Consider the following 25,419-nt stretch of genomic DNA (forward strand, 5'->3'; position numbering starts at 1 on the left):
TAAATGAACTCCTGCGGAGAAGAATATGTAGCACTGCAGACATGAAATACAATTGAATTTAACTCAGTAGGAGTGCCACAGAGAACACAGTAAAACATTGAGACAGAGGCAAACATCATAGTGCACATATCTAACATGTCATTGAACATGGACTGCATGATATAAAATCTCCTCTTTTGTAATATGCACATATATTTGCTCCAATTGAAAATATATATGCAGTATAGATGCATATATGTAGATGAAATACATGCAGTAGTGTCTTTTTAAATATTTACATACAGATCTAACATATTTGGAAGAATATCACAAACTTGATCATCTCTCTCGCTTGCTCTCTCTCTCTCTCTCTCTCTCTCTCTCTATGTGTGTGTGTGTGTGTGTATATATATATATACATATATATATTACCGTGGATAATTCATCTGAAATTAAACTTGGCATAACCACTAGCTTGTAAAAAGCATTGTTAAAAAATGTACAATACATATAAGCATTTCGCAGAAGCTGTTATGCAGAAGAACTTACAATATCACGTTACAGAGATAGCCGGAAGTAGCATTAGGAGTCTTGCTAAAGGACTCTCATTAGTATAGTGTGGTGTGCTTTCCAGGCAGTGAGTCCTACTGTGTGGAGGCCAGTGATGTTACCTACTATACTACACCACCAAGACATGTTTGTTGTTTTAAGTTTCTTAGTTCTTTAGTTTTGCGCTGGAATTAAGGCTAATATATAGCTAACAAGTAATGGAACTTTTAGCCACCAGGTTAGCATCACGCAAACGACGATGAGCAGTTCAACAGTTTCAAACAGACACACTTATTAACACTTCACAAAATTCAGAATTTGATTTGAAACGATACAGTGGTGTCTCAAATACAGCAGTGATTAAGTGTGCCTTATGTTCAGCTGTGCTTTATAGTGTCCCAATCTAACACTGTCGCCAAAAAATAGTCTTAGCCCCATGCTAGCATTCTAGACGCAAGCTAACATGCTAGTCGCAATAAAACAAAACAGTTTGATAGAATACGATACGTAGTTACATCCCTAGTACTTACATAGTTACAGTATGCGGCTCTAAAATTGCTAACAGTTTAGAAGTTTTAGCTAGTTTTATAGTCATTTTCATCCATTTAGCAGTAGGTCATGCAGTGTCAGAGTAAGCTAGTGAACATAAACTTTAGCACAAGCTAGTCTATTTCAGACTACTGAACAGTTCAGTGTGGATTAGGGAAACTGACGCAAATATGTCAAGGCCGATCATTTACATTTAGACAAGGAGGGAAAATGTTTCTGATTTTTGGCCAAACCATCGTTTTCATGGCTTCTTCATGCTTAATGTTTCACATTATTTCCCAGCTGAATGTGGGGGGAGAAAAAAGCTTTGTCCTCATCCATAACAGTCCATTTATTTCCACTTTTGTTTTTTTTTTTTTTTTTACAAATGTGGAGTTGTGTAAAACTGGCATCATAACTTTCATTCTCAGTTTGACCACCTGCTGCCTTCAGTACACACCTGGAGCTTTTGTTACCATGCGCAGTTTGGCCAGGCTAAGAATAATGAATTTCTTTTTTTTCATTTTTGCTCAGGGCATAATATGAAAGGATCATTTGCCAGACACAATATGGCAAAGGCCCTTGAAGCCAAACATATGAAAAGTTAATGAAATGAAAAGATAGCCTTAGAGTCACAAAACAAGGCCTAGTAGTTTCTCAAGAGCATCATATGATACTAAGTTCATTTGAATAGTTGAAGAGAGTGTGTAAAATGTTCGAGTGTCTCATACTGTTAATGGCGATCTGTGTTGGCACGTTTGTTTTCCTTTACTACTCCATTTATGCTGTGACTGAAATGTTTCTTTCTGGCTCTCGAGCACATTCATAGGCTTATTTACAGCCTTTAGCGGGTGTGCAGGGATCGTATTTGCCACTTTTTCATACTGGATTTCATACAAATGCTACAACAAGCTAGTGGTTAAACTGCCAGAAGCTCCTGAGAATTATGGATAAACACATTAGCTTCTACCCAGCAGTGGGCCATGAGCGTTATCTCTCACATGGCTCAGATTGTCTCCCACAAGAACAGTAATGCTTAAATGTCTTTTATAATGTGCTTTAGGTCACCAAACAATCTAATTTACACAATATTCCAATCAATCATCCAAGTTTGGTCTCCAAAGCATAGACCAGCATACACTCCATTACCAAAAGTGTGTGGACACCCATCCTAAATATTGAATTCAGGTCTTTCAGACACACTCATTAGCCATGTGATCTCTAAAGACAAACACTGGCAGTAGAATGGGTCATACTGAAGAGCTCAGTAAATTTAAAGGTGACACAAGTCAGTTTGTGAAATCCAGCTAACTCTGCCCAGGTCAGGGCTATTACTGTGAAATGGAAGCGTCTAGAAGCAACAGATCTAGTAAGATAGTTTTGATGCAGTAAACCATTCACTCACAGAGTGGGGTCACTGAGTGCTGAAGCATGTAGAACGTAAAATTTGCCTATCAACTGTACGCATAACAACGCATAACAACTGTACTTCAGGAGCCTCATAAAATGGGTTTTCCATGGCTGAGCAGCTGCACATAAACCTAATATCACAATGCACAATGCCAAGAGTCGGCTGGAGTGGTGTAAAGCATGCCGTCAATGCAGTGGTTCAAACGTTCTCCAGAGTGATGGATCACGCTTCATTATCTGGCAGACTGATGGACTGATGCTTGATACCTACTGGAATGCACTGTGCCACCAGTAAAGTTTGCTTCTGATATTGAGGGAACAGTTTGGGCAAGACCATTTCCCTGTCACTGTGCACACAGCAATGCATATAATGACATGGTTTATTGAGTTTGGTGTCGAGGAACTCCAGTGGCCTCCAGAGACCTCACCCCTCCTGACCTGATATGATAAAAGTCTGTCCACCCATCTCAATCCCCTACAAGCCCTTATCAATTTCATCTCAAAACCTCTCACAGCATATTAAACAGGTGGAATAGTGAGAAATAGATTTTTAAATTGGAACACATTTATCCATGTTAGCCATGCAAACTTTATAATAGTACTCATTTTTTTAATGTACATCTTGTGAATGATTGCTTTGTCCATTTGTAAACTTTAAATTAAAACTCTAGTCTTTAACTTTCCATTGTGTCTAGCTGTGTGGCCTTTAACTTGGTAACTAAGCTAGAAAAGTAATGAAGTATCAAGTCATTTAAAACAGATTGAGTAGCCAGACAAAGGGTGATTCAAAAACCCCATATGATGAAAAAGACCTGGACACCAGTTTCCCTCACCCAGATTAGGGTTACTGGGGCCTCACCCTGGAGCCAGGCCTGGGGGAGGGGCTCCTCGGCGAGTGCCTGGTGGCCGGGCCTTTACCCATGGGTCCCGGCCGGGCTCAGCCCGAAAGAGCTACATGGGACCACTCTCCCATGGACCCACCCCCCGTGGGAGAGGTGCTTATGGGGGTCCGGTGCAATGTGGATTGGATGGCAGTCGAAGGCGGGGGCCTTGGTGTTCCGATCCTCGGCTACTGAAACTGGCTCTTGGAACATGGAACTAGGATGAGAAGATCGGCGATTCGGGAGAAGCTCGGAGTAGAGCCGCTGCTCCTCCACATTAAGAGAAACCAGTTGAGGTGGTTCAGGCATCTGGTAAGAATGGCCTCTGGACACCTCCCTAGGGAGGTGTTCCAGACATGTCCGATAGGGAGGAGACCCCGGGGAAGACCCAGGACATGTTGGAGGGATTATATCTCTCTACTGTGTTGGGACCGCCTCGGTATCGGAGGAGGTGGCGGGGAAGAGGGAGGCCTGGGCCTGTTTGCTTAGGCTGCTGCCCCTGCGACCCAGACCTGGATAAGCGGTTGAGGATGGATGGATGGATGGATGGGTATTTTCATACCTAAAACCTAAGACAGAATATAGCAAATTAAAGGTTGTGGTCAGGGTCCCAGACCTCCCTAAAACATCTTTGAATAAAAATGTTATTTTCTGACAGAATGAATGACCTCATATGAGGTGATCATCTTCTGGTTTTCAAACGCAGCATTTCAAAGTATTTATGGCTTTGAGGAATAAACAGCTTTGTCCATCTTTTTGTCATGCTTGAGAGTCAACACTTATGTTCACTCGATCCTTTGCCTCATCATAATAACCCTCACTTCTGCTGACTGTCTTGGCTGACATTTGGCGTAAATGAAAAATTGTGTACATTTTTCACAGTGAACCATTTCTTTAAGTTCTTTAATATCACGACTGTAAATGACCCCACACCTTTCAAATGTCCATTTTCAGAGAAGTGAACAGGTAAGCTTATCCAGCTTGTGAAATATCTGTTCTGGGCTGAGTCTAAAATAAGGAATTAAGGTCATTGCTTTTTTCCCCACAGACTGCACGTGTCTCTATTGGCAGACAGTTCTCTTTTCCCAGCACATTCACTAGGTTTATGATCCTGCTTTGTTCAATAGGATTTAAGGAAATGTCTTTGCATCTATAAAGGAGGGCAGAGGTTTTTCTCTTTGTGTTTAACATTTAAAGATAACTCATCAAAAAAAGTATCTAAAAGTGTCCAGGTCCCATTCTAATTAGTGAATTCAGCCCATTTAAGGTGCATATTTTGCAGACACAGGTGTTCAATAGCACACACACGCACTTGAGCCTACAGTCACCATCATCAAGCATCAGTTAGAGGGACCTTGCTCTCTGGAGGGATGGAGCTCCATTCAGTGCCTTTAGGATAAGTTAGAATGATCCATACCCAATCAACAAACATCGGTATCTGATTTCACTAAGGCTCTTATGCGTGCAATCAAATCGCAGCAATGTTTCAACATCTAGTGTAAAGATTCCCAGAAGAGCAGAGGCTGCTACTGCAGCAAAGTTGGGCAAACTCCCTATGAATACCCTTCATTTTAAAAGAAATGCTGGACAAGAAGGTGACTACAAACCTTTGGACATACAGTGTGCTTAAATCTTTCTTTTCAAGATAAACCTTACCTTGAGAAGTTGTTATTATTTAAAAAATAATATTTTGGCAAAAATGGCCAAATTTCTCTGTTGCTCTGTCAGGGGAAGGTGCACATGTTCAGTTGTACACTTTGCCAAGCAAGCCTGGCTCAGTGAGCCATAAGCAGAGATCCCGTTGTGACCGCTTTGAAAAGCCGCCATCTAGTGGACGCTACCTGGAAGTACCTAAAGTTCCTACACTGGTAGGCCCTGACAGTGGTTTAAAGATTAACTCCTGAGTATGGCAAGCTTTAAGCTTTTAATCCTTTTTTTCTTGATATCAGGAATTCAATTTGAACATGTGAAAAATTTATTTTCACTAGTAAAAATTTAATTCTTACATGTAGAAATTCAATTTTTGATATCAAGAATACAATTTACACATGTGAAAACAGAATTATTACTAGTAAAAATGTTATTTTTACGTGTGAAATATCATTTTTTACTAGTAAGAATTCAATTGTTACTAAACGGCTTGCCAGTTTCCCCATACATTTTAATGAGGGAAACATTTTACTAGTCAGAATTAAATTTCTAAATGTAGAAATTTAATTCTTGATATCAAGATTCAAATTTTTCCTAGTAAAATTGCCACTCCTTCGACTTATTTTCGGAACGCGTTCGCAAGAGCTTGTCCCTCTGTGCTGTCCGTACCGCCGCGTAACCAAGCCGGGCGAATTTGAAAGCCGGGCGCGATTTTCAACAACAGACAGAAGGACGAAGGACGGGTGTGTATCTGTTTATTCCCGCTATATATTCAACATTATAACGTGTGAATGTGTCAGTAGGGGTTTCCTGAGTCGATTAAGTGGCCCTTTCCGGTCAGATGTGGGGGAATGATGGTTAACTCGCTTGTTTTGTGTGAATTGTAGCTAGCTAGCTAACATTGGAGGATGGAGGGCAGCGCGGTTTTCAAAACTCCCTGCAAGCCGGCCAGAGTGAAGAGTCCAGGTACAGCTTCACAGCTTCACTTACCAACATGTACACATTCACTGTCCGCGTTATTATCGATAACAGGACGAAGCTGAAATTGGCTTTGTTCGAATTTTTCGGTTCCACCTTAAATGGCACAGCAGTTACATTCTGGTCTTGGCGCAAGAGCGTCGCTGCTACTCTATTTAAGGTGGAACACGAAATACAAACAAGCAGATCAACTCAATTGTCAACACAAAGCTATGTATTGAAGTTACTACGCGATTTTGTGACAGTCCGATGTTTTTTCTTTGAAAATTTTTAGTTTTTAAAATAATATTTGTTTTTAGGTTGATTTTACAGTTGTGTGTAAAAATGAAATGAGTTTCCTCTCACAGACGTTCAGTTTAAAAATGATTGTGCTTCTCATACATATCTGTCTATATGTGTTTTAAAATGTTGAAATTAGGACTAGATCCAGGATAAACATTATAGAAAGTTCTAACACATTTCAGGAAAGTTACAAAAGCAGTAAAATAAATGAAATGCAGTAGTCCAGTGTTACATAAACTTTCCCTCAAACAGTCAACATGTCATCAAATATCAATTGAATCAAATTTTTTTAACCATTAACCGGTAATACTGGTTTGATTCGTGTGTCCCTGTGTCTCTAGTCTTCATGCTATAAAAGCCAACAGCCACAAGAATAAAGATAACTAAAAAGGTTAAACACGATGAGCTCTTAAGAAACGAGAGAGCAAGAGTTAAATATACAAAATTCCAGAGACGAGAGGGCCTTCTGTCCAGAGTATGACCCGCACAAGTTAAAGACCTCAAATGGCTATTTTAAGATAAAAATTCAGTTTTGCCTTGTTAGTTTATGAGACTGGTCATCTGAAGCACAATTCATGTCATTTGATAGACAGAGTTGTGTTTGGTTTTTTTTGTTTTTTTTCTCAATAATATTTAATCAAAATGTAATGACTTTAGCCTGCCTCTAAAGCGTCTTCTGATTACGTCATTGTGCACTTGCCGGCGGGGAAAGTCAAGTTTACTACTAATAATAGCATGTTTCACTTCCCTCTCCCACCGCCCCCACTTGGCACGCCCAGGTCAGAAATACATCAAACATTAGTTTGTAAAAAGATTAAAATATCTACTTTTCCACTAGGAAAAACATATTTAAGGTACACAATTGCACCTTAAAACCACTGCTGTACCTTTTTGTACCACTGCCATTTTATTTACTATCCAAAACCACCGGTGAACCTACACATCTTACATGCTTTTATATGTAATTCTGATGGAGGAAAAATAGTGCTAAATCTAAGGGGAGGGGTGGACCATTTCATTATACAGCAAAAAAAAAAAATGGTTGAATTCCTCTTTAACACGATTTAATGGATCAGGGCTCAGATTGGGGAAAAACATGTGCTGAACATTTTGTTGTCTGTTTTGTTGTGTTTGTCAAACATTCTTCAGTTTGATTCAGGCTCAAGGACACATAAATAAATATGGTGGGACAATAGTTTATTGTTTTCATGAGAAATTTCATTACTGTGAGAAATGATGTGCTCAGAGAAGTAAAAATCAGATTTAGAAAAAAAAGGTTGGACAAACCAGAATAAAACTTGCCGGTATGTAGACCAATGTACCAACTACATTATTCATTAAGAACATAATTAGTCCTGTTTAGGTGGGTTTGGTGCAGTGCAGGATTTGAAATGTTGAATAAATGTCATAGTACTCAGTTTTTGAAGGCTGTTTTTTTAATCTGGCACTACTGCTGCAGTGTGTCTGTCATACTATCATGATGACATCTGGTGTATTGTGAAAATGTCTTTAAATATTGTGAGTGATATTTTTGCCATATTGCCCACCCCTATTGCCCCCTGATCTGAGATGATGAGGCACATTTGAAAGAGATGGGGTAAAACATTTTTAATCAGCACATCAATTCAGCAAAACAAATGCTTTTCCTTTTCTTGCCAGGTAGTGCCTGCAGAACTCCAGTTGCAATCCCAGCTTCTCCTTTTATGAAGAAGCTTGGCTGTGGCACCGGAGTGAGCGTCTATCTAATGAACAGGTGAAGTGACTGTTCCGTGAAGGCCATTTGAATGATTCCTGTGAACATGTTGATTCCGTTACGTATTAACAGTAAATATGTATGTATATATGCATATATACAATACTGGTTCCAATCTGTTTTCAGAAATGGAAAACAGACTCATTCACCATGGGCCATAAAGAAGATCAACAGCAAGTGTGCAAAGAAGCAGATGAACATTTATCAGAAGCGGCTATCTGAAGAGGCAAAGATTTTAAAAGATCTGCAGCACCCCAACATTATTGGTAATTATAACTTTATACCTGTCATTGAATTTAGAGCTGTGACCAATGATATAGTATAATTTTTTAAAAAAAGAACATATTGCTTATTACTTCATCAATCAACTAGTCTTACTGTTACGGCTTCAGTTCCTCTACCTTCTTACAGGCACATGAAATAGTAGGAGCCTTATTGCCTCCAAGAGAATGAATAAGAACACTGTAGAAAATCTGCCTCAAACTACACGTCTGCAATAAAAAAAACACGTCAGCTTTTTCGTGATCAGCTTCAACTCAGTTTAACTGCGATCAGTACAGCATAGTGGGAAAGTACTATGCTGTACCATTAAGAGTCCTTGGGCAAGACTTCTGACTCTACATTCGCCTCTCTCTGTAATATGAAGAGTTGTAAGTCAATCTGGATAAGAGCATCTGCCAAATGCCAGAAATGTAAAAGTAAACTGATGATAATCTGAAAGCAGTGCTCTGCTTTCTGAATGCCAGGTTTCAGAGCCTTCACCACAGCAAAGGATGGCTCTAAATGCTTGGCTATGGAGTACGGTGGAGAGCAGTCTCTTAATGACCTGATTGAAAGGAGGAGAGAGGCGGGATTGCAGGCGTTTCCTGTTGCCACCATTGAAAAAGTGGCCCTCCATGTAGCTCGTGGCTTACAGGTAAAGTATAAATTACCCCACTTTACATTGATCCCAATTAAACACTCACTCTGTTTGTTTGAAGGAATTGTTTTGAATTTGCAGCTTATTTCACAATGTCAAATCCATGTGTTTAAGTTAGTGTCACTGTTTTCTCTCAGTACTTGCACAATGAGAAGAAACTCCTACATGGAGACATGAAATCATGCAACATTGTCATTAAGGGAGACTTTGAAACCATCAAAATCTGTGACGTAGGTGTTTCCCTTCGTTTGGATGAGAACATGCAGGGTAAGCAAAGTGTTTTGTTTTTATTTATACAGTGTGTGCTTCAAGACTTGGCTTAACATGCTTTTAATCTCTCTTTTCAGTGACTGATCCAAACACCTGCTATATTGGAACGGAGCCCTGGAAACCAAAAGAGGCCCTGGAGGATGAGCAGATCACTGACAAAGCTGATATTTTTGCATATGGCCTCACTCTGTGGGAGATGATGACTTTGTCTGTGCCTCATCTGGAGATGCTGGACAGTGAGGGTGATGATGGTAAATAACACATTTTATACTCTACATTACTATCCACTGCTAATCACCTCTAGCACCTATAAGCTAAATTAGGTGATTCATTAGGTATGTTTTCATCTAAAGGACTTTTATGAAAATGTTTTAATGTTTCAAAATGTTTGATATAATCTGTAGAAAGAGTCAATAATATTTCAACATTTTTAAAATTTTAATCGTACTTTGGAAAGGCATGTTTTTTTTTTTTTGTTTTGTTTTTTTTTTCCTGGGAGGGGGTGGGAGACAACACATTTATATATACGTTTACTGTTGTAACAGATTTCCCTCAAATGCTTAATATAACCAGAAACACACAGCATGGTGGAAAGGTGTAGCTGGACTGAGGAGACGAGCATTTCTAACATTTCTATCTTACAGCCTTTTAAAAATACAAGGTTCTGAAACCGCTCTGCGGAAAAATGTGATCTCAAGTAACTGTTCAGATGGGGGGAAAATGAACAGAATGTTTATCATTTATTAGGTCTTATGGAAGTCAAAGCTACACAAGCTACATAAAACAGTTGTATTGCTGAAGGCCAGTTTAATAGTAACCCCCATCCCCCATTTATTTATTGTTTGCGGTTTGCTCAGAAATTCAGCCAAAATGTAAATATTTATATTTAGGTATTTATTTGTGTTTTCCAATCCAGGAACTACAGTTTTAAGACACTACACACCCATCTGTTAATCAAATGGGGCTCCTTAATTAGCCATGTCAAAGTAGTTGTTGAAAGACATTTGAGTTGCAACTATTGGTCACGTTAAAGGAGCCTAACGCCTTGCTGGTAAGGAGATAACCAGACATGCTCCAGGATCCAGGTCTCTCATATTATTATATTGTAATAAGTTTATTTAGCTCTGCCGTCTTTGTGACTGCTGACTGGTTTTTGGCTATTACCATAGTATGTATACAAGAAACACATTGGAGGGAGAACCAGAGAAACAGACATAAAGAAAGATTGTATAATTAAACCTTTGCCCCCATTGTTATTTAGATACACAATAGCTGGAAAAATTAATTTTTTCATACAACATAAATAGTTTTTGTGCTATTTAAAATGAAGACCACAAGCATATACATTTAATCACATTTTACCAATGATTTTTTTGAAATGTTAAACTCCTACTGATGTTGAAGCTAAAGGTATTTTCCAATTCAAGTAGGAAGGAGTCTGGAGCCTCAAGTCTTCAAGCTGTTGACTGTTCCAGCTGTGGAATGTTCTGTCTGATTGGAAATGGGGGTCTTGATGAATAAAGAACTAATCGAGATTGCTGTCAAGATGTCCTTTAACGGACACGCTTCTTTTTAAGGGCATTGCTACAGAATATATTTTAAAGCTGACATTTCTTTCCTCTCAGGGGATTCTTTTGATGAGGATGACTTTGATGAAGATGCATATTACGAGAGACTGGGGACACGACCTCCACTTGACACAGTCACTCTTGGTGGTGCCTATCAGAGGATGGTGGAGCTTTTCTGTCTCTGCACTGAGGTGGACCCCTGCAAAAGACCCTCAGCTGCACACATTGTTCAGGCACTGGAGTCTAACAGCCAGCTTGATGAGACAAGTCTTGAGGTTATAGTCATAGAATGAAGTGGGTAATTGGTTGAGCAGCATCAAAAAATGACTGTTGAAATGTAAATTCTATTACCCTGTATTTTGTTGCCTAACAAAACTGTAACGTATGTTTTGTGTGTATGTTGGTTCCAAAATGTCTGCGTTCTTAAATATAATCAAATCATTTGATTTGAGTCTTTTCTTTGGATTACATGGGTGACGTTGGACCTTATTTGTAAATAGATGGAATTTGACATTAACTGTTGTGCTGTTTTTGTTCTGAATGGTCACAGGAACACAGGCATTTCATACTCAGTAGCAACTTTTATTTAAAATATTTACAGATCAAAACAAATTAAAACATTCAGGGTGGGAGCTTTGTTGTTCCACCAGGATTTCAGCTTAATCTGGGTCACTAAACCTCTCTACAAGCAACTCTAATGAAATGAACTTTTAAAACCTCAAGTTCAGTAAAAATGTTAACTGCTTTTTTTTTTTTTTTTTTTAAGGAAAAGGTTTTCTGGGACACCTGAACTAATTTGTAGGTGAATTCAAATGCCACTTCTAATGTCCACAAGATTTGGTGTGAAACTGGAATGCAGAGAAACTGATTTTTATAGTGACAATAGGACCCATGGGTCATGAATACAATTATCCAAAATGACTATCCAAAAAGTTTTTATATTGTAATTTCAGTGATGAAATAAAAACCTTTTTTGTCTCATATTCTAAAATGTAAATCTGCCATGAACAGATTTATATATAATTTTTTTTTTTTTTTAAGTTATGGGCCAACACATCTGGGCATTAATGTATTTCCTATTGCCACCACAAGTTTCTCTAGAAGTGTTTCGCATCAAACCAATCTATATTTACATTTTGAAAAGAAAAAAAAAAAAAAACAACCCTTAGTATTTAATATAATTGTAAAGACAAAGCTGCAACAGCAGCAAGTCACTCAGTTTAAAAAGCATGAAATGCTAACAAATGTTAAATCACTTGTGTGGAACAGAGTACAAAAATTAGCCGATGAAGTTGTACACCAAAAATGCTGGGGTTCCACAGTACTTCGTTGCGAAGAGCTTTCCATCTGGAGTAGGATCAGAGAAGGCAATTTCCTCTTTGGTCAAGTGGCTTCCATACATAAATGAATTCCTAGACGGAAAAAAAAAAGAAATTAATAAGCAGTTATAGAAATTCTTTATCCTTAAATTAACATCATCTGCTACAAAGCCAACAAAGTAAAAAAAAATGCTGACACCCTGATTTTAACAAAGGCTTTCAGTCTAAATTTCTACATGACAACTGAATATAGTGTATGACTCAGTCAAGCTATATCAGGTTAGGCCCTGTCTGTGGACAGACTGTACAAAATGAGCGAGAGAATATTTACCTGACTGTGTCTAGCATACGTGTGGCAATGCCCTTCCTCCTCATAAGGCTGAAGACCCAGATACGACTGATTCCACAAATAGCTTTCTCAGGCACAGTGGAGCAGCACCAGGCTCTGTGTCGCTCCATGAAGTCTTCTTTGGTCATGTCCTTCGTTTTCTCCGGTTGTACCAGCACCCTGAAAGCCTGGCAAATAAACAAAAACAAAAAAGCTAATTAAGCTCTCAGTACTTCTCCAGTTAATTATTACAGAAACAGATTTTTACAAAATATCAAAATAATAGTACAATAATAACAAAGCAGTCATGTGCAAAAGGTTTACATTTTATTTTCTTCCAGTATGTTAATGTTAGCAAATAAACAGAAATTACCTCAAAAATTTGCAGAAAATCCCATGTTTAAGTGCACTCTGTTGTTTACATATTTTCACTTAGAAAATCAGCAATGGAATTAGGAGGTAAACTTTTGTATGGTTTACCATCATGTCGCTGCTGTCGGAACAAAACCTTGTATCTCCAAAATGGTAACTTTACAGGAGATGGGGAAAAACATACCTTGTAATGTAGGTCAATGGAACCAGACGTCTTTCCAAGTCATTTTAGTCCATTTATCATGAAATTTATGAATATAAACAGCAACAGGCGTTTTCAAATTATGCCAAAAAAAGAAAAACGACAAAAACGGAGATACAAGGTTTTGTTCCGACAGCAGCGATATGTATTCCTAATATGGATAATAATGGTAAAGAAGAGGGGAAAGAAGATTCTTACCTGCCTAATGGGTTCAGCAACCAGGCAACCAACCACCATCCTGTCACTATTGATAAACAAGTATGTGCGGGCAGCACTGGGGCTGCTGAGGGAAACTTGCTGAAAGCCAAGCTCAGTGTCTGCAATGCGTCTCACATCCTCTGCCTGAAAATACGCAGTAAGAATTATATACTTAAGTACGTACTAATGTTCACAAAATGCTCAGAAATGAGTTCCACAGGCACATTAATAATGGTAAAGAATAATGACGGACCTTTTTAGTCGCATACTTGGGATCCTCAGGAAGGACAAGGATGATTTTCCCATCCCAGAATTCTGTAATAATTCTCTCCTTCTTCCAGCCCTTTATGGAACAAAATGGAAGTTTAATTAAAAAAAAAGAATAAAAATAAATTTACAAATAAATTAATGGATTAATAAAGGTAAAAATAAAGTGCTCAAATAATTGTTGAATCACTTGAATACTTTATAATAAACTGTAACAGAGTAACTCTGCATAAAAACATTACTGTTATTATAATAATACTACTATTATTACTAATACTAATAATAATATAAACAAAAGCAACACAAAAAAATAATAATGAAGATCATTATTAGCCAAATTTATAACACAAATAATATGAATATTGTTCCTCACCACAAACTTGATGGTGTCCAGGAAGCGCTGGTGGAACTGAGTGTGCTGGAAGTTGTCCTCTGGACTGTCTGCACTGTACAGCATCCCACAGGACCCACATGTAGTGGCTCCAAACTGCTTCTGGCCAGCATCCTGCACAGAAATTAGTGCTCCATGAGTAAATACAGCAGCCAGGGTGTGACCTCGATTCACTTACAACTGCTTCTACTCACAATGATGAGCTGATCGTCATTCTGTTTCTTCAACTCCTTCTTCCTCCTGGCACTCCTCTCCTTCCTCTCCTTAGCCATGAGAGACGAGGTGCTGGTGAGGGCAGATGGAGTGCTGCAGTTCAGGGGTGAAGACAGACCAACGTTCTTCTGAGACCTGAAGTGGGGAAAAATAAAACAGCAACATATTTATTTTGATTTCTGAATGATACACCATTCGGTGAGCCCATATACAGCTCAATGTTCACAAAAGCACAACATTTTCACAAATTCGTATTATTTAAGTGAGGATTATCCAAATAGGAATTTTATCTTACAGCATCTTCCAGTTAGGAAATCCTGAACTACTGGATTAAAGTCATCAATCAACTGTCATGTCCGTTGCCTAGCAACTGACCATATGCACACAGCTCAAACATAAACACGCAATCAAAATAATGATAAACGGTAGTTTGCCATACAGCTGTTTCTCAACTTTGTAGTTTTCTATGATCATATGGCCAGGTGTGATGTAAACATGTGGGACACAACCCTCTAGAAAGTTGCTTGTGCTTCAGCAGTTTATTGCTGACCGGATCAGTTTTAATGTAGTTCTATCACCAAGAAGACGAATAAATTATTACCAACACCCCCGAGAAACTAATACAGTCCAAAGAATGCATTTGGCTGTTTTTGGTACATAAAACCACAGAAATGTCATAAGACCTCAGGGGGAAACTACAAAATTACAAGAAAGCAAAAATTAATATCTGCAACAAGTTTTACCTATATGTACACAAGTAGATTGTGTTTTTACAAATAAACACAATCACTGCATAGATAAGTGTGTTTTACACAATTTATCTTTAGAGGAGATGTGAAAATACATCAAAATAAACACAATAAAAAGTAACAAGAATTTCTTGTGAGCTAGTCTCAACAAAGCAAAGTTGGGACCCCGATTTCTCCTGGACAGTCCTAGCCACTGTATGGATTTGTTCCAATTCCATCACCAGCACACATGATTTCACATACTGAAGTTTTGTTTAGCCCAACCAGGTATTGGATAATAACCACAAACAATACTGGGCTTCCATTAGGAGAGGTTTGGAAATTGTTAAATAAACACGCTGACAAATCACTACTTTTGAATAAAATATTATTTGCATTTATTCTAATATTAGTTTTCCTGAGCAAATAATTACTTAGAGGCAAATAATGACAAATTTTACACCAAATTTTCTCGGGAGCCTAATGTGTTAATACCTGTTTTTAGACATGAAGTACTGGACAATGTAACAAAATGTACGTCTCTTTTTTCTTTTCTTTTACCTTTTGGAGCCAAAGATGGGGTATACAGCCGAAGACTCTGAAAAGACATAATACATTTTTTTATTACTTGTGAAAATCCTCAACCATGAATTACAAATCAAAGCAAACACCCAAAACAGTTATTTACCGTTATCCGCACAGACATCATTGCTAGATGGGCTAATTTCGCCAATGTCCAACACTGAATCAGAACCAGGTTTTGTGGGTGAACCCTGAAAAATAGATTTCAGATATCAAACATGAGAACAGAACACAAATCACCACTAACATAATATGTAATTGTGCGTAATACTGCATGCTTACCTGCGCATTTGCATTAGAACTACAGGATTTGATGGGAGACACAGATTTCCTCAGGACAACCCTTAATTCCCTGCCAGTGCCAAAAGGGCTCACAGGCAGAAGACTTGATGCTGGTTCTTTACACTCAGCAGCATTGTGGTCAGCACCTTTGGATGACAACTGAGGATTTGGCTTGGAATTACTGATGAAGACTGCCTGGCGCACTGGAGAACGATCCTTTGGAGCTGCAACCACTTCTTTCTCCATCGTGGGTTTCTCTGAGGTGGGTTTCTGTAAGCTTGCAGGCTGTTTGGGTCTTGGTTTCTGTGCATGTGTCTTATACATTGAAGTGGGCTTTTTACCAGTGCCAAAGAAGGCAGCACCCACAACAATCCTGGGCTTGTTTTTGGATTTCAAACTGCCGAATGTAACAGAGGCTGGTTTCTTTACCTCCAGCATCTTTAAGGATGAATCTGGATTGGGGGGACTGCTGCTGTTCAGCTTGGATGAAAAGTAGCCTTTTAAATTAGATTTCTGGCTGCTTACATTAACCTTCTTTTCAGGCTTTTTGGTTTTGACAGACTTTGCTGTAGCCACAGGAACACTGGACTGATCTTTGCTGGGTATCAGTGGAAGAGATTTGGCCTCCTTTAGAAGCTTTCTTTCAAGGGGTGTCAGATAGAGTGGCTTCTGTTTGCTGTAAAAGGATCCTGCTACCACTGAGTCTTTGAGAGGTGATGCTTTTTTAGGAGGAGACTCCAATGCATAGGCCCTTGGCATCTTTTTAGGTGTGCTGGGGGACCGCGAAGGGGCACGAGACCTCTTCGGCGATTTTAGAGGGGAAGGGCGGTTCTCCTTCTGTCGAGGTGACATTCTCCTCAAACACTTCTCCTGTCTCAAAACTTTCTTCTTAGCCGGATTACTGTGAGAGGAATTTTACAGTGTAAGTGGAAACAGAAGAATTATGTATAATCAAAGTGTAACATCTGAGAAAAACACATACCTTCCAGAATCCGGTGAAGGATGTTTTCTTTTCTTTGCTGCACAGTTCGACATTCTCATATCACCTGACGTGAGAAAGGTGATTCTGACTTGAGCAGATACTGACAGGTGAACAGGCAACACTTTAAACTCCTCCTTACTTCTTATAAAGTATACTACCCGATTCATGTGGCTACCAAATGTAGAGAAAGCACCCTAAATCTATAATAAAGTAAAAGTATTGTTAATCTATCAATCAATAAATCAATGTCAGGTGAAAGTAAATATGTCTTTCCAGAAAACAACTTGAGTGGAAGTATAAAAGTATGAGGTCATTAAAAAAAATTTACAGAATAACTTATAAAATCTAAGTGAAACTTAAGTTTGTTAACTTTTTGGGAAACTTTTGATCTAAAATAAGATGGTAAAGCTCAGAAGCCTGAGGCGTGACCCATCACAAAGCAAACCGTACCAATGAAACACAAAAAGGAATTGGTAACTTAATGTAAGGGACTAGAGTAAGTAGTAGATAATTTTCCTCACATATATACTTGCCTAGAAATTAAAGAGGCACAAGTCCAGAATTCTCAAGAAAGTACAAAGCCATCAAAACGTACTTGAGTACATGGAACTGGATTTCAGGCCAAAACTTTATCATAAAACAGTGTGTCAGTCATCAAGCTGACCAATCATAACCATTTAATGTATTAAGCTTCTGTGAGGGAGGTTTTAGAGGCATCAGTCCTCTCAGACGTCTGGTTCCTATCACTACCACTGTGAAATATACTGATTCTGCAAGTTTCTCTACAACAGCGCATCTCACATCAATCCACTCTCAATGACGTAGTTTACATCTTAACCATTTAATTATGCAGACATGTGGGGGAAAAATAAGCCGTGTTCCCCTGTAACTCAACAAGAAACCTTACAAGATTACTCTGGCGTTAAGTCGCAGCCAATGCAGGTGAGCTAAACGGATCCGGCCTGATAGAGGCGGGTCGAGGTTAGCTTAGCCAGGTTTCGTAAATAGTATTATTGGCTTTATTTAACGAGACAAGACACTCTCTGAGATTAAAAACCTCCTGACAGTCCGACCCAAGCAGAAGTTACTTTACGCAAAATTAAGCCAAATGGGCCTCGACTGACGTGATGTGCTTTACGAGGCTGAACTTGTTTTCTTACTCGAATTTTCCGTTCCACCTTAAATGGTGCAGCAGTTACACTGTGGAGCCTCAGACTTCAATTTCAGCCTCGTATTTGCTTTTTTTGACTGAAGTTGGCCAGTTTCGCTGGTACTTGTGACTAGTGAGAATAAAGGATTATCATCATCATCATCAAGTTTCTGGTAAGGCGGCCAGAAACCAGTTGGGTTCACTAACTCGCTAACTAGCTCACCCTTGGACTGAATGAAAACACTCCGAAATGCCACCTGGTTTTTACAAAACCACAAAAAGTAACATCAAAAGGCACAAAATTGACCTCTAATGTCAATGGTTAGCACCGAATTACCGTAGAATTAAAGCTAAAGTAAGATCTGAGGTATTTAGCCTTTAGCTGAGCGGCTATTGGCGCGAACTCAGATAAACAACAAGCTGCAAACGCAGTCAAACCAACAAGTCGCTGATTAAAATAACCCTCACCACGGCGCCGGTGGGCTGGGATGGGTCGGCTCTCCCGTCCGGTGAGCTGAGCAGTTTATTCGGGCGTCCGTGCCGCTGATACAGCGCTACCGTCCGTCTCTGTTACTCGGCGGGTTTCAGACTTCAGAGCTTTTGAACAGCGCGCCAAAGCCGGAGAGTCCGCGCGGAAAAGCGCTGCAGTCAGAACGGAAAAGACTTTTAATCTGGACCGCGGTAAACACATCGACACTATAAACGACTGCTTTTCATTTTTTTTGTTCACATATTTTTGGTTGTATGTTATGTTTTAGCTTTCATGTTTATTTGTTATAAAATTAAGAATAAATAAAACGATGTCAAATTGATTTTTTTTATAAAATAACGCCTACACTCCCAAACATCTGAAATCTAAACGTAGTTTTCCCTAAACCTTTACCCCTTCTAAGACTTTTCTTTTTAGACGACGTGTTTTATTCTAAAAAAAAAAGTGGATTTTTAAAAATGAATCTTAGATATGTTTTTATGAATTAATTTTTTTGTTGTTTTCTGTAAAGTGTCTTGAGTTGATGCTGTCTTGAAAGTATGCTATAAAAATGCAATTTATTAATCATTTTAGTATTTTTTGTATTATTTAAGCTTCTTGTAACATCGCAGTCTATAAAGAGAGATATAGATAGACATGGAGAAAAAAATAAAGTCTAAAAATAATGCAACGATTTGAATTCTGAAGGGAAGAGTAAAGCATTTATAAATCGCCTAGAAATTATTATTATTATTTTTTTGTGTGTGTATGCTTTGCAGTAATATTTACATTATCGCATTTGTGTTTTGGTCAATACTTTAATAAAATAAAAGTCTGGAGGTATCGCCAGAAATCTCTTCCTTCAGACCGGAAACATCTTCCTGTGTGGGGCTGAGATGGTGGCTGGGTGTTGGTCGCACTATGTTGAAAACGCCGCATTAGACTTTTTGTTTTTGTTTGAATAAATCTTTCTTTCTCTCTGGCCTGAACTTTATTCTTCTCTGAAGCTTCCCGTCTGAGCGAAAATGGTTTTCTACTTTACAAGCGCCGGTGAGTGAGCGAGGCTGAAGTTGGCATCTTATTCAAATTTCCCGTTCCACCTTAAATGGTGTCAGAATGTAACTGCTGCGCCGTTTAAGGTGGAACGGGCAATTCGACTAATAAGTCAGCTTCAGTCTTGTGATCTAATATGTGCTGATACTGAATAACGGATATAATGTTAATGTTGGTGAAGTCTAAATGCTTTTATACATTAAATAGATTTTTCACTGAACTGAACTCCCTGTAAGCCCAGAGGTTGGCAGCGTTAATAACTAGTTCCACATAAGTTAGTTACACATATTTTACTATAATTTGACATGTTTAACTTATATCTCTTAGGATATTCAGATGATAATACTTAAACATCTGCTGAGTGCAGAATTTGTTAGAGACAGGCTTCACGTTCAGTTACTGATGCCCTTTTTGTTGGTGGTATCGTCTGTAATGCTTTGTTTTTGGTCTTAACTTTTAAAGCTGAAATGTTTATTTTAGGCCAGAAGTGCATTAAAAATACAATAAAGAGTCTCAACAAGCTTCAGGTCCTGTGCTGATATACTGGATGTACTAAAAATTGAATTTAGAACCATTTATTGCTGAAATTAGACCTCTGCATTTAACCCATCCGCGCAGTGAAACACCCACATACGTGCACACTAGTGAACACACACTAGGGGGCAGTGAGCACACTTGCCTGGAGCAGTGAGCAGCCCTATCCACGGCACCCTGGGAGCAATTGGGGGTTAGGTGTCTTGTTCAAGGGCACTTCAGTCATGGGCTGTCAGGCAAGGGGATTGAACCAACAACCTTCTGGTCACAGGGCTGCCCCCCTAACCTCCAGCCCACGACTGCCCCCCTAATCTCCAGCCCACGACTGCCCCTGTACTCAGAAGTTGTGTCAGTTTCTCTGTACTTTAGCTGTTTATTTTGAGCTGGTACTTTTTTAGTTCTGCTCAATCTCTTTTTTTATATGTGTACACTCTTAAAACAAACAGTTCTTCAGTTGTTCTTTAGTAAGTGGAATGGTTCTGTTTAGAACCATGAGCTTTATATAGGCTATTTTTTGCTATGCATGGTGAAATGGTTCCTCAGATTGATGGAGAAGATGCTGTATATGGTTCTGTCTTGAATCTTTTTGAAAATGTTTTACACATCCAGCTACGTGTTGAATTTAGTAATTGCTCTTTGTTCGTTGTTTGAGACGTTTTGTCACTTTAAGCACCAAAGTAAAGTAGAATGTTTATAGAACCATTAATATTTTAATGCTTGGGTAAAAGTATATTATTGAAACGACAGTATAGTGATGTTCCAAAAGTGCTGAGGAGAAGCTTTTTTAAATTAGTATTGACAAGTTTTGATTAGTCAGCAATACATCATGTAGTTTTATTCTTGTATATATTTCTGGACTTCATCGTGTATCTATTACTTTGTTTTACTGAGTAGAGGAATTAAATGATCCATTACTACCAACAGGCAGGTGTGTAAACAGCTGTGTGTCAGTTTCTCTTTCTGTGGGAGAGCATTAGAACCAAACTAATGTCCTCCAGTGTAAGGAACTTGTGCAGCTCTCTCTGATGGATCCATGGCTAAATGGATAGGCCCTGCAGAGAACCATGTTGTTATATTAAAACAGATTTATTAAATAAAGCAGTGAACTCTTCTGACATTTAGTGGATAAGTTATTCAGTAGTACTATCAAAACATCCACGGTTGGCTAAAACTGTTATTGTAAGTGAACTTTTATAAGTAAATGTGTCTTTAGGCCCATTCCATTAATTTTTTATGGCAATGAGGCCTGTTGATTTTATACTCACCAGCACAAATCTGCATGATTAAGCAATCAGACAGGCCTAATATTCATAAAGGAAGATGTTTGACAACATTACGTTCATTTGTAAAGTTGTAAAAATTCTTTTTACAGTAGCCTCACCGCCCTATACCATCTACATGGGGAAAGACAAATATGAAAGTAAGTGCTAATTTACTTTCTTGTACATTATCGTTAATGTCTTACAGTAGTTATTGCTAATCCAATGTATAATGTTCTTGACAGATGAGGATCTCATTAAATACGGCTGGCCTGAGGACATTTGGTAAGGATACCACAGTCTAGAAGCTTCCTTCTGAATTGTAATAATTGTACCATGATGGTGCACTCGCACACAAGAAAATCAGCATTTCACAAACGACCCACAAGGTGGCCTAAAGTTTAAAATGGGATTTCTATCACTAAAGCATAAGCCAACATCTCACATTTATCTTTTTTCTTTTATTATTATTATTTTTAGGTTTCATGTGGATAAGCTTTCCTCTGCCCATGTATACCTTAGAATGCCCAAGGTAGGTCACTTCTCATTAACTCTCTTTACCACAGATTTTTTTTCTTGTGCTGACAAAATCATTTTGATAAAATTTGCTGTCTTGCATGTTTAAAGGGCAAGACGATAGAGGACATACCAAAAGAGGTTTTGATTGATTGTGCCCAGCTAGTCAAGAACAACAGCATTCAGGGTAAGCTTTGCTGAAGAGTGAACACTGAGCTGAGTTTGAAAGTGATATCTTGCTTTATTGGATAATCGCATTGTCACTGACAGGGTGCAAGATGAACAACATAAATGTTGTTTACACACCATGGGGCAACCTGAAGAAAACCGGAGACATGGATGTTGGCCAGATAGGCTTTCACCGTCAGAAAGAGGTGTGTTCTGGGCTCTCGAGTAGCACAAACATGTAAATCACTTCCTCCTGGATATCTACGTTCCTGCAGGGTTTAGTTACAACCTGCCTTTAACAACCTGCCCAACACTAGTGCATCTGATCCAGCCAATCAAAAGCTTAAAACTAGTTATTTGACTATAGCAGGTGTGGGAGATTGGGGTTGGAAGCAGACTACACAGGAAGGTAGATCTCCAAGACCAGGTTTGGTGACCAGTGGTCTAAATTAGTGGAGATTAGATCTAACACACTGAGTCAGTTCATGAAGGCCTTGATAATAAGCTGATGAGCTGAATCAAGTGTGCTGAAATTTGCAGTGTTTTTGCCTGTGAAGACCAGAGTCTGACACATGTGGTCTAAATGTTGGGTCAGTTACTGTAGCATCATAGGAGACTGGGATAGTGGGAGAAATTTGCCATGTTGGGGTGGGGTGGGACGTTAGACAAATGACAAGAAAATGGCATGATTAAAACAGAAATATATTGGGATTGTGACTTGTCATTTCAAGTTGGATGTGGTAGATCAGTAAAGTGACCTGTATGCCGTTCATCATAAACAATAACCTGTTTAATAATCTTAAACAGGTGAAAACAGTGGCAGTAGAAAAGAAAGTCAATGAAGTCATCAATCGGTTGGAGAAAACAAAGGAGGAACGATATCCGGATCTTGCAGCTGAGAAAGAGTCACGAGACAGAGAGGAGCGGAATGAGAAGAAAGCTCAGATACAAGACATGAAAAAGAGAGAAAAGGAAGAAATGAAGAGGAAAAAAGAGCTTGAGGAGTTAAGGTATGACATGAATATGCAAAACTACTGAAACATGTAAAATACTAAATCAAATTGTCACACAGTTTGTATCAAGTTAGTGTTTTTCCTAAGTTTCAAACATTTGCCTTTGTTATTCATACATATATACATACATCATAATTAAGTGTGCAGCTAAATGGACTGTTTCTATTGTAGGAGTTACTCATCCCTCATGAAGAGTGACAACATGACCACAAATGAGGTGCTACTTTCTTTGCCTGCATACTTTGTTCCTTGCATTACAGCACTGCTGTTCTCAGATAATATCATTACTGTGCAAAAATCAGAGACCACCCTTTCATTGAGATTCCAGTCAAAAACGGCCCTTAAGTACAATTCATTAATCTTTCAGCCTCAGGATCAAAGGAGGAAAACACAGGAACTTGCACAGAAGACTTAACAACTAAATAAAATATCAAAAGTTTCAGTATTTAGTGTGTCCACTTTTTAACTTCAGTACAGCTTCTGTTCTTTTCAGGAGACCTGCTTTCAATTTTTCAACAAAATCAACTGGAAGGCTCACTCTTAGACGTTTTGCAAGTCTTACAAGTAATTCCAGTTACCAAATTTATTACGTATTTATCAATCCCTAAAACCTTATTCCACATCGCAGATGTTCAGTGCCAGTGTTCAAGAGCAGAACAGCTACACGTCCCTTCAGGCCCGTAGTGTTGTGTCGTCAGGTTGGAAGAGTTAAGGTGGCAGTAGGTTGTAGTTCTAAGTATTGTATTTTTTAATTAAATTCTTTTTTTTTTTTAATGATAATGTAACTTTTTTTTGACTGGAAGTTGAATAGAGAAAGGACTGGTCTCTGTATTTTGCATGTTATGTATATCATGTGAAATTATTTAGGGCTTTTCTTTTCATTTATGTGCTTTTCTGATTTTCTTGTTACAGGATGGCAACGATTCTGATGACTTCATGTAAATGGACAAAGGGAGCTGCCAAGGAGAACTAACCTATTTGCCCACAGTTACAAATCCTACACAGTGCATATGCTCAGAGAAATGTCATCATGTGCACTCCTGTTGGCTGTGATGGAGGAACTTGGTGTACATTTCAAAAAGAACACGTGCCTATAAACCACTGTGGCAAGACTGTATTGGAGCAAATTTACCTAAAGATGCAAAATGACAGAAGCTACAATCATTTGACTTGTGTATTAATGTTCATCTGTAAGAGAGAGCTGTGGCTGGGCTGTCTGTAAATCAGGATTTTTTTTTTTTTGCATATGTTTGTTGACTTTTGGGCACTGCAGTTGCTCATTTTGAATGTGACCTCAGCTTGTGTTTCAGGGTTTTAACTTTGGATGAGTTTAGCAGCATCTGTACTTGTTTGATTTCGTTGCCCTGCATGCTATAGAGTTTTTTTTATGGCTTCCAACACAACTGACGCACCTAATGAACTAATTAAGAAGCCCTTAATGAGGTGGTCTGGGTGTTGGAGCAGTGAGAACACTACAGCATACAGGCTTGGTGGTACTCAAGGACCAGGACTGAGGATCTACCTTTTGGAGATACGGAAGCCAGATGTCGACCCAAGCTCTTCTACTACAAGATACATAACAGCAGATATGCAAACCCCAGTTTATTGTTCATGTTTCCTTTTTGTTTCAAAGATGGATGCAAAACAATAAATCTTGAAGCAACCTCCTTTCACAATCCCCACCTTTTTCAGCCATTTATCTGTTAAACTTTAATTAGTTGTATTAAACTAAAATAATTATTCACTCCCAGTCTCCTGATCAGACTGGGAGCAAATAATTAACAGAATGTTAACAAAATGTGGCATGTGTAAAAATTATGGGACAGTTTATATTTCATGTTTTTTTATTTTGTAAACATGTTAAACTCTTCAAATGGAAATTGTGCATAAAATTTTGAAAGATGCCACATAGTAGAAGATGTCCTGTAGAAGATGTGTTAAATTATTTTCCCTGTAACCCAAAATTTCTATCAATTTATTGTGGTTTTTAGACTGTAGCTGTCATTGCATTTCTCTTAGATAATAGTGCTGCAGGGCTCTAAATGAATGGGCTAAATCAACTTCTCTAAGAGTTCTCTAAGAACTGCACACTTGACTCATTGACAGTCATTCAGTGGTTTGATGCCGAATGTTTAATTGTAGATTTCTTTACAGTGGTGGTGATGGGAACCAGGCATTTTGATATAGCCATTTTTTTTACCATCCAAAACCACCAGTGAATCTTCTTGTGTCCTCTGTGTTTTGATGTGTAATGGCGATAATGGGAAAACAGTGGTAAACCTGAGTAAATATGTTTTTGGGATTATTTTGCCACATTGTCCTCTCAAAACCATCATGTACATCAAGTACATGTACTGTATATATAAAGTGTAAAGTATGTAAAAGTATATTAAAATGCCGTATACTTTACATTGCAGGCGTTTGGTTGCTGTCAGGGGGCAACATGGTAGGTAGCGCTGTCACCTCACAGCAAGAAGGGCCTGGGGTCAGATCCCTGGCCGGGCGATCAGGGTCCTTTCTTTGTGGAGTTTACATGTTATCCCCGTGTCCGTGGGGGTTTCCTCTGGGTACAAAGACATGAAGTCAGGCCAACTGGACATGGCGACCTGTCCAGGGTGTATTCTGC

At 38.6% G+C, this 25,419-nt stretch overlaps 3 protein-coding genes across 4 annotated transcripts; 2 read left to right on the plus strand and 1 right to left on the minus strand.

The window, feature by feature from the left end:
• The first annotated feature begins 5,642 nt into the window (after nt 1-5,642).
• On the plus strand, nt 5,643-11,284 carry pbk (PDZ binding kinase). Its single transcript, XM_017695736.2, has 8 exons — nt 5,643-5,740; nt 5,885-5,963; nt 7,917-8,010; nt 8,137-8,276; nt 8,757-8,926; nt 9,067-9,196; nt 9,277-9,450; nt 10,825-11,284. Exons 2-8 carry the CDS (start codon nt 5,906-5,908, stop codon nt 11,058-11,060), a joined length of 1,002 nt encoding a protein of 333 aa, XP_017551225.1. The 5' UTR covers nt 5,643-5,740; nt 5,885-5,905; the 3' UTR covers nt 11,061-11,284.
• A 203-nt stretch (nt 11,285-11,487) lies between these two features.
• esco2 (establishment of sister chromatid cohesion N-acetyltransferase 2) lies at nt 11,488-25,375 on the minus strand. The gene is made up of 12 exons (XM_017695734.2): nt 25,204-25,375; nt 18,250-18,423; nt 16,632-16,695; nt 15,650-16,550; nt 15,474-15,558; nt 15,347-15,383; nt 14,039-14,192; nt 13,827-13,958; nt 13,440-13,529; nt 13,187-13,330; nt 12,418-12,602; nt 11,488-12,179 (listed from the first exon to the last, which is right to left on the minus strand). The coding sequence occupies exons 3-12, from the start codon at nt 16,688-16,690 to the stop codon at nt 12,047-12,049; spliced, it is 1,920 nt and encodes a 639-aa protein (XP_017551223.1). The 5' UTR covers nt 16,691-16,695; nt 18,250-18,423; nt 25,204-25,375; the 3' UTR covers nt 11,488-12,046.
• On the plus strand, nt 19,110-24,473 carry ccdc25 (coiled-coil domain containing 25). 2 transcript variants are annotated; one of them, XM_017695738.2, is made up of 9 exons: nt 19,110-19,300; nt 21,213-21,257; nt 21,342-21,381; nt 21,577-21,628; nt 21,724-21,799; nt 21,883-21,986; nt 22,588-22,790; nt 22,965-23,010; nt 23,706-23,801. In XM_017695738.2, the coding sequence occupies exons 1-9, from the start codon at nt 19,276-19,278 to the stop codon at nt 23,733-23,735; spliced, it is 621 nt and encodes a 206-aa protein (XP_017551227.1). In that variant the 5' UTR covers nt 19,110-19,275; the 3' UTR covers nt 23,736-23,801. The 2 variants fall into 2 exon arrangements, with proteins under 2 accessions (XP_017551227.1, XP_017551226.1); XM_017695737.2 differs by having other exon boundaries at nt 19,111-19,300; nt 21,210-21,257; nt 23,706-24,473.
• Nucleotides 25,376-25,419: the final 44 nt, after the last annotated feature.

This window comes from Pygocentrus nattereri, chromosome 4 (genome assembly GCF_015220715.1).
Source record: "Pygocentrus nattereri isolate fPygNat1 chromosome 4, fPygNat1.pri, whole genome shotgun sequence".
In the NCBI taxonomy this organism is placed as follows: Eukaryota; Metazoa; Chordata; class Actinopteri; order Characiformes; family Serrasalmidae; genus Pygocentrus; species Pygocentrus nattereri.

What these genes read in the sequence shown, in the direction of transcription:
- esco2 (XM_017695734.2), bottom strand. Translation starts at nt 16,690, where the DNA reads ATGAGAATGTCGAACTGTGCAGCAAAGAAAAGAAAACATCCTTCACCG. An exon ending in CCTTCACCGGATTCTGGAAG is followed by an intron (nt 16,551 to 16,631) that starts GTATGTGTTTTT and finishes TTCCTCTCACAG; the next exon opens with TAATCCGGCTAAGAAGAAAG. An exon ending in TTGCTGAACCCATTAGGCAG is followed by an intron (nt 12,603 to 13,186) that starts GTAAGAATCTTC and finishes TTTATTTGCCAG; the next exon opens with GCTTTCAGGGTGCTGGTACA.
- pbk (XM_017695736.2), top strand. Translation starts at nt 5,906, where the DNA reads ATGGAGGGCAGCGCGGTTTTCAAAACTCCCTGCAAGCCGGCCAGAGTG. An exon ending in ATGTAGCTCGTGGCTTACAG is followed by an intron (nt 8,927 to 9,066) that starts GTAAAGTATAAA and finishes GTTTTCTCTCAG; the next exon opens with TACTTGCACAATGAGAAGAA. An exon ending in GGACAGTGAGGGTGATGATG is followed by an intron (nt 9,451 to 10,824) that starts GTAAATAACACA and finishes CTTTCCTCTCAG; the next exon opens with GGGATTCTTTTGATGAGGAT.
- ccdc25 (XM_017695737.2), top strand. Translation starts at nt 19,276, where the DNA reads ATGGTTTTCTACTTTACAAGCGCCG. An exon ending in GGCTGGCCTGAGGACATTTG is followed by an intron (nt 21,382 to 21,576) that starts GTAAGGATACCA and finishes TATTATTTTTAG; the next exon opens with GTTTCATGTGGATAAGCTTT. An exon ending in AAAGAGCTTGAGGAGTTAAG is followed by an intron (nt 22,791 to 22,964) that starts GTATGACATGAA and finishes TTTCTATTGTAG; the next exon opens with GAGTTACTCATCCCTCATGA.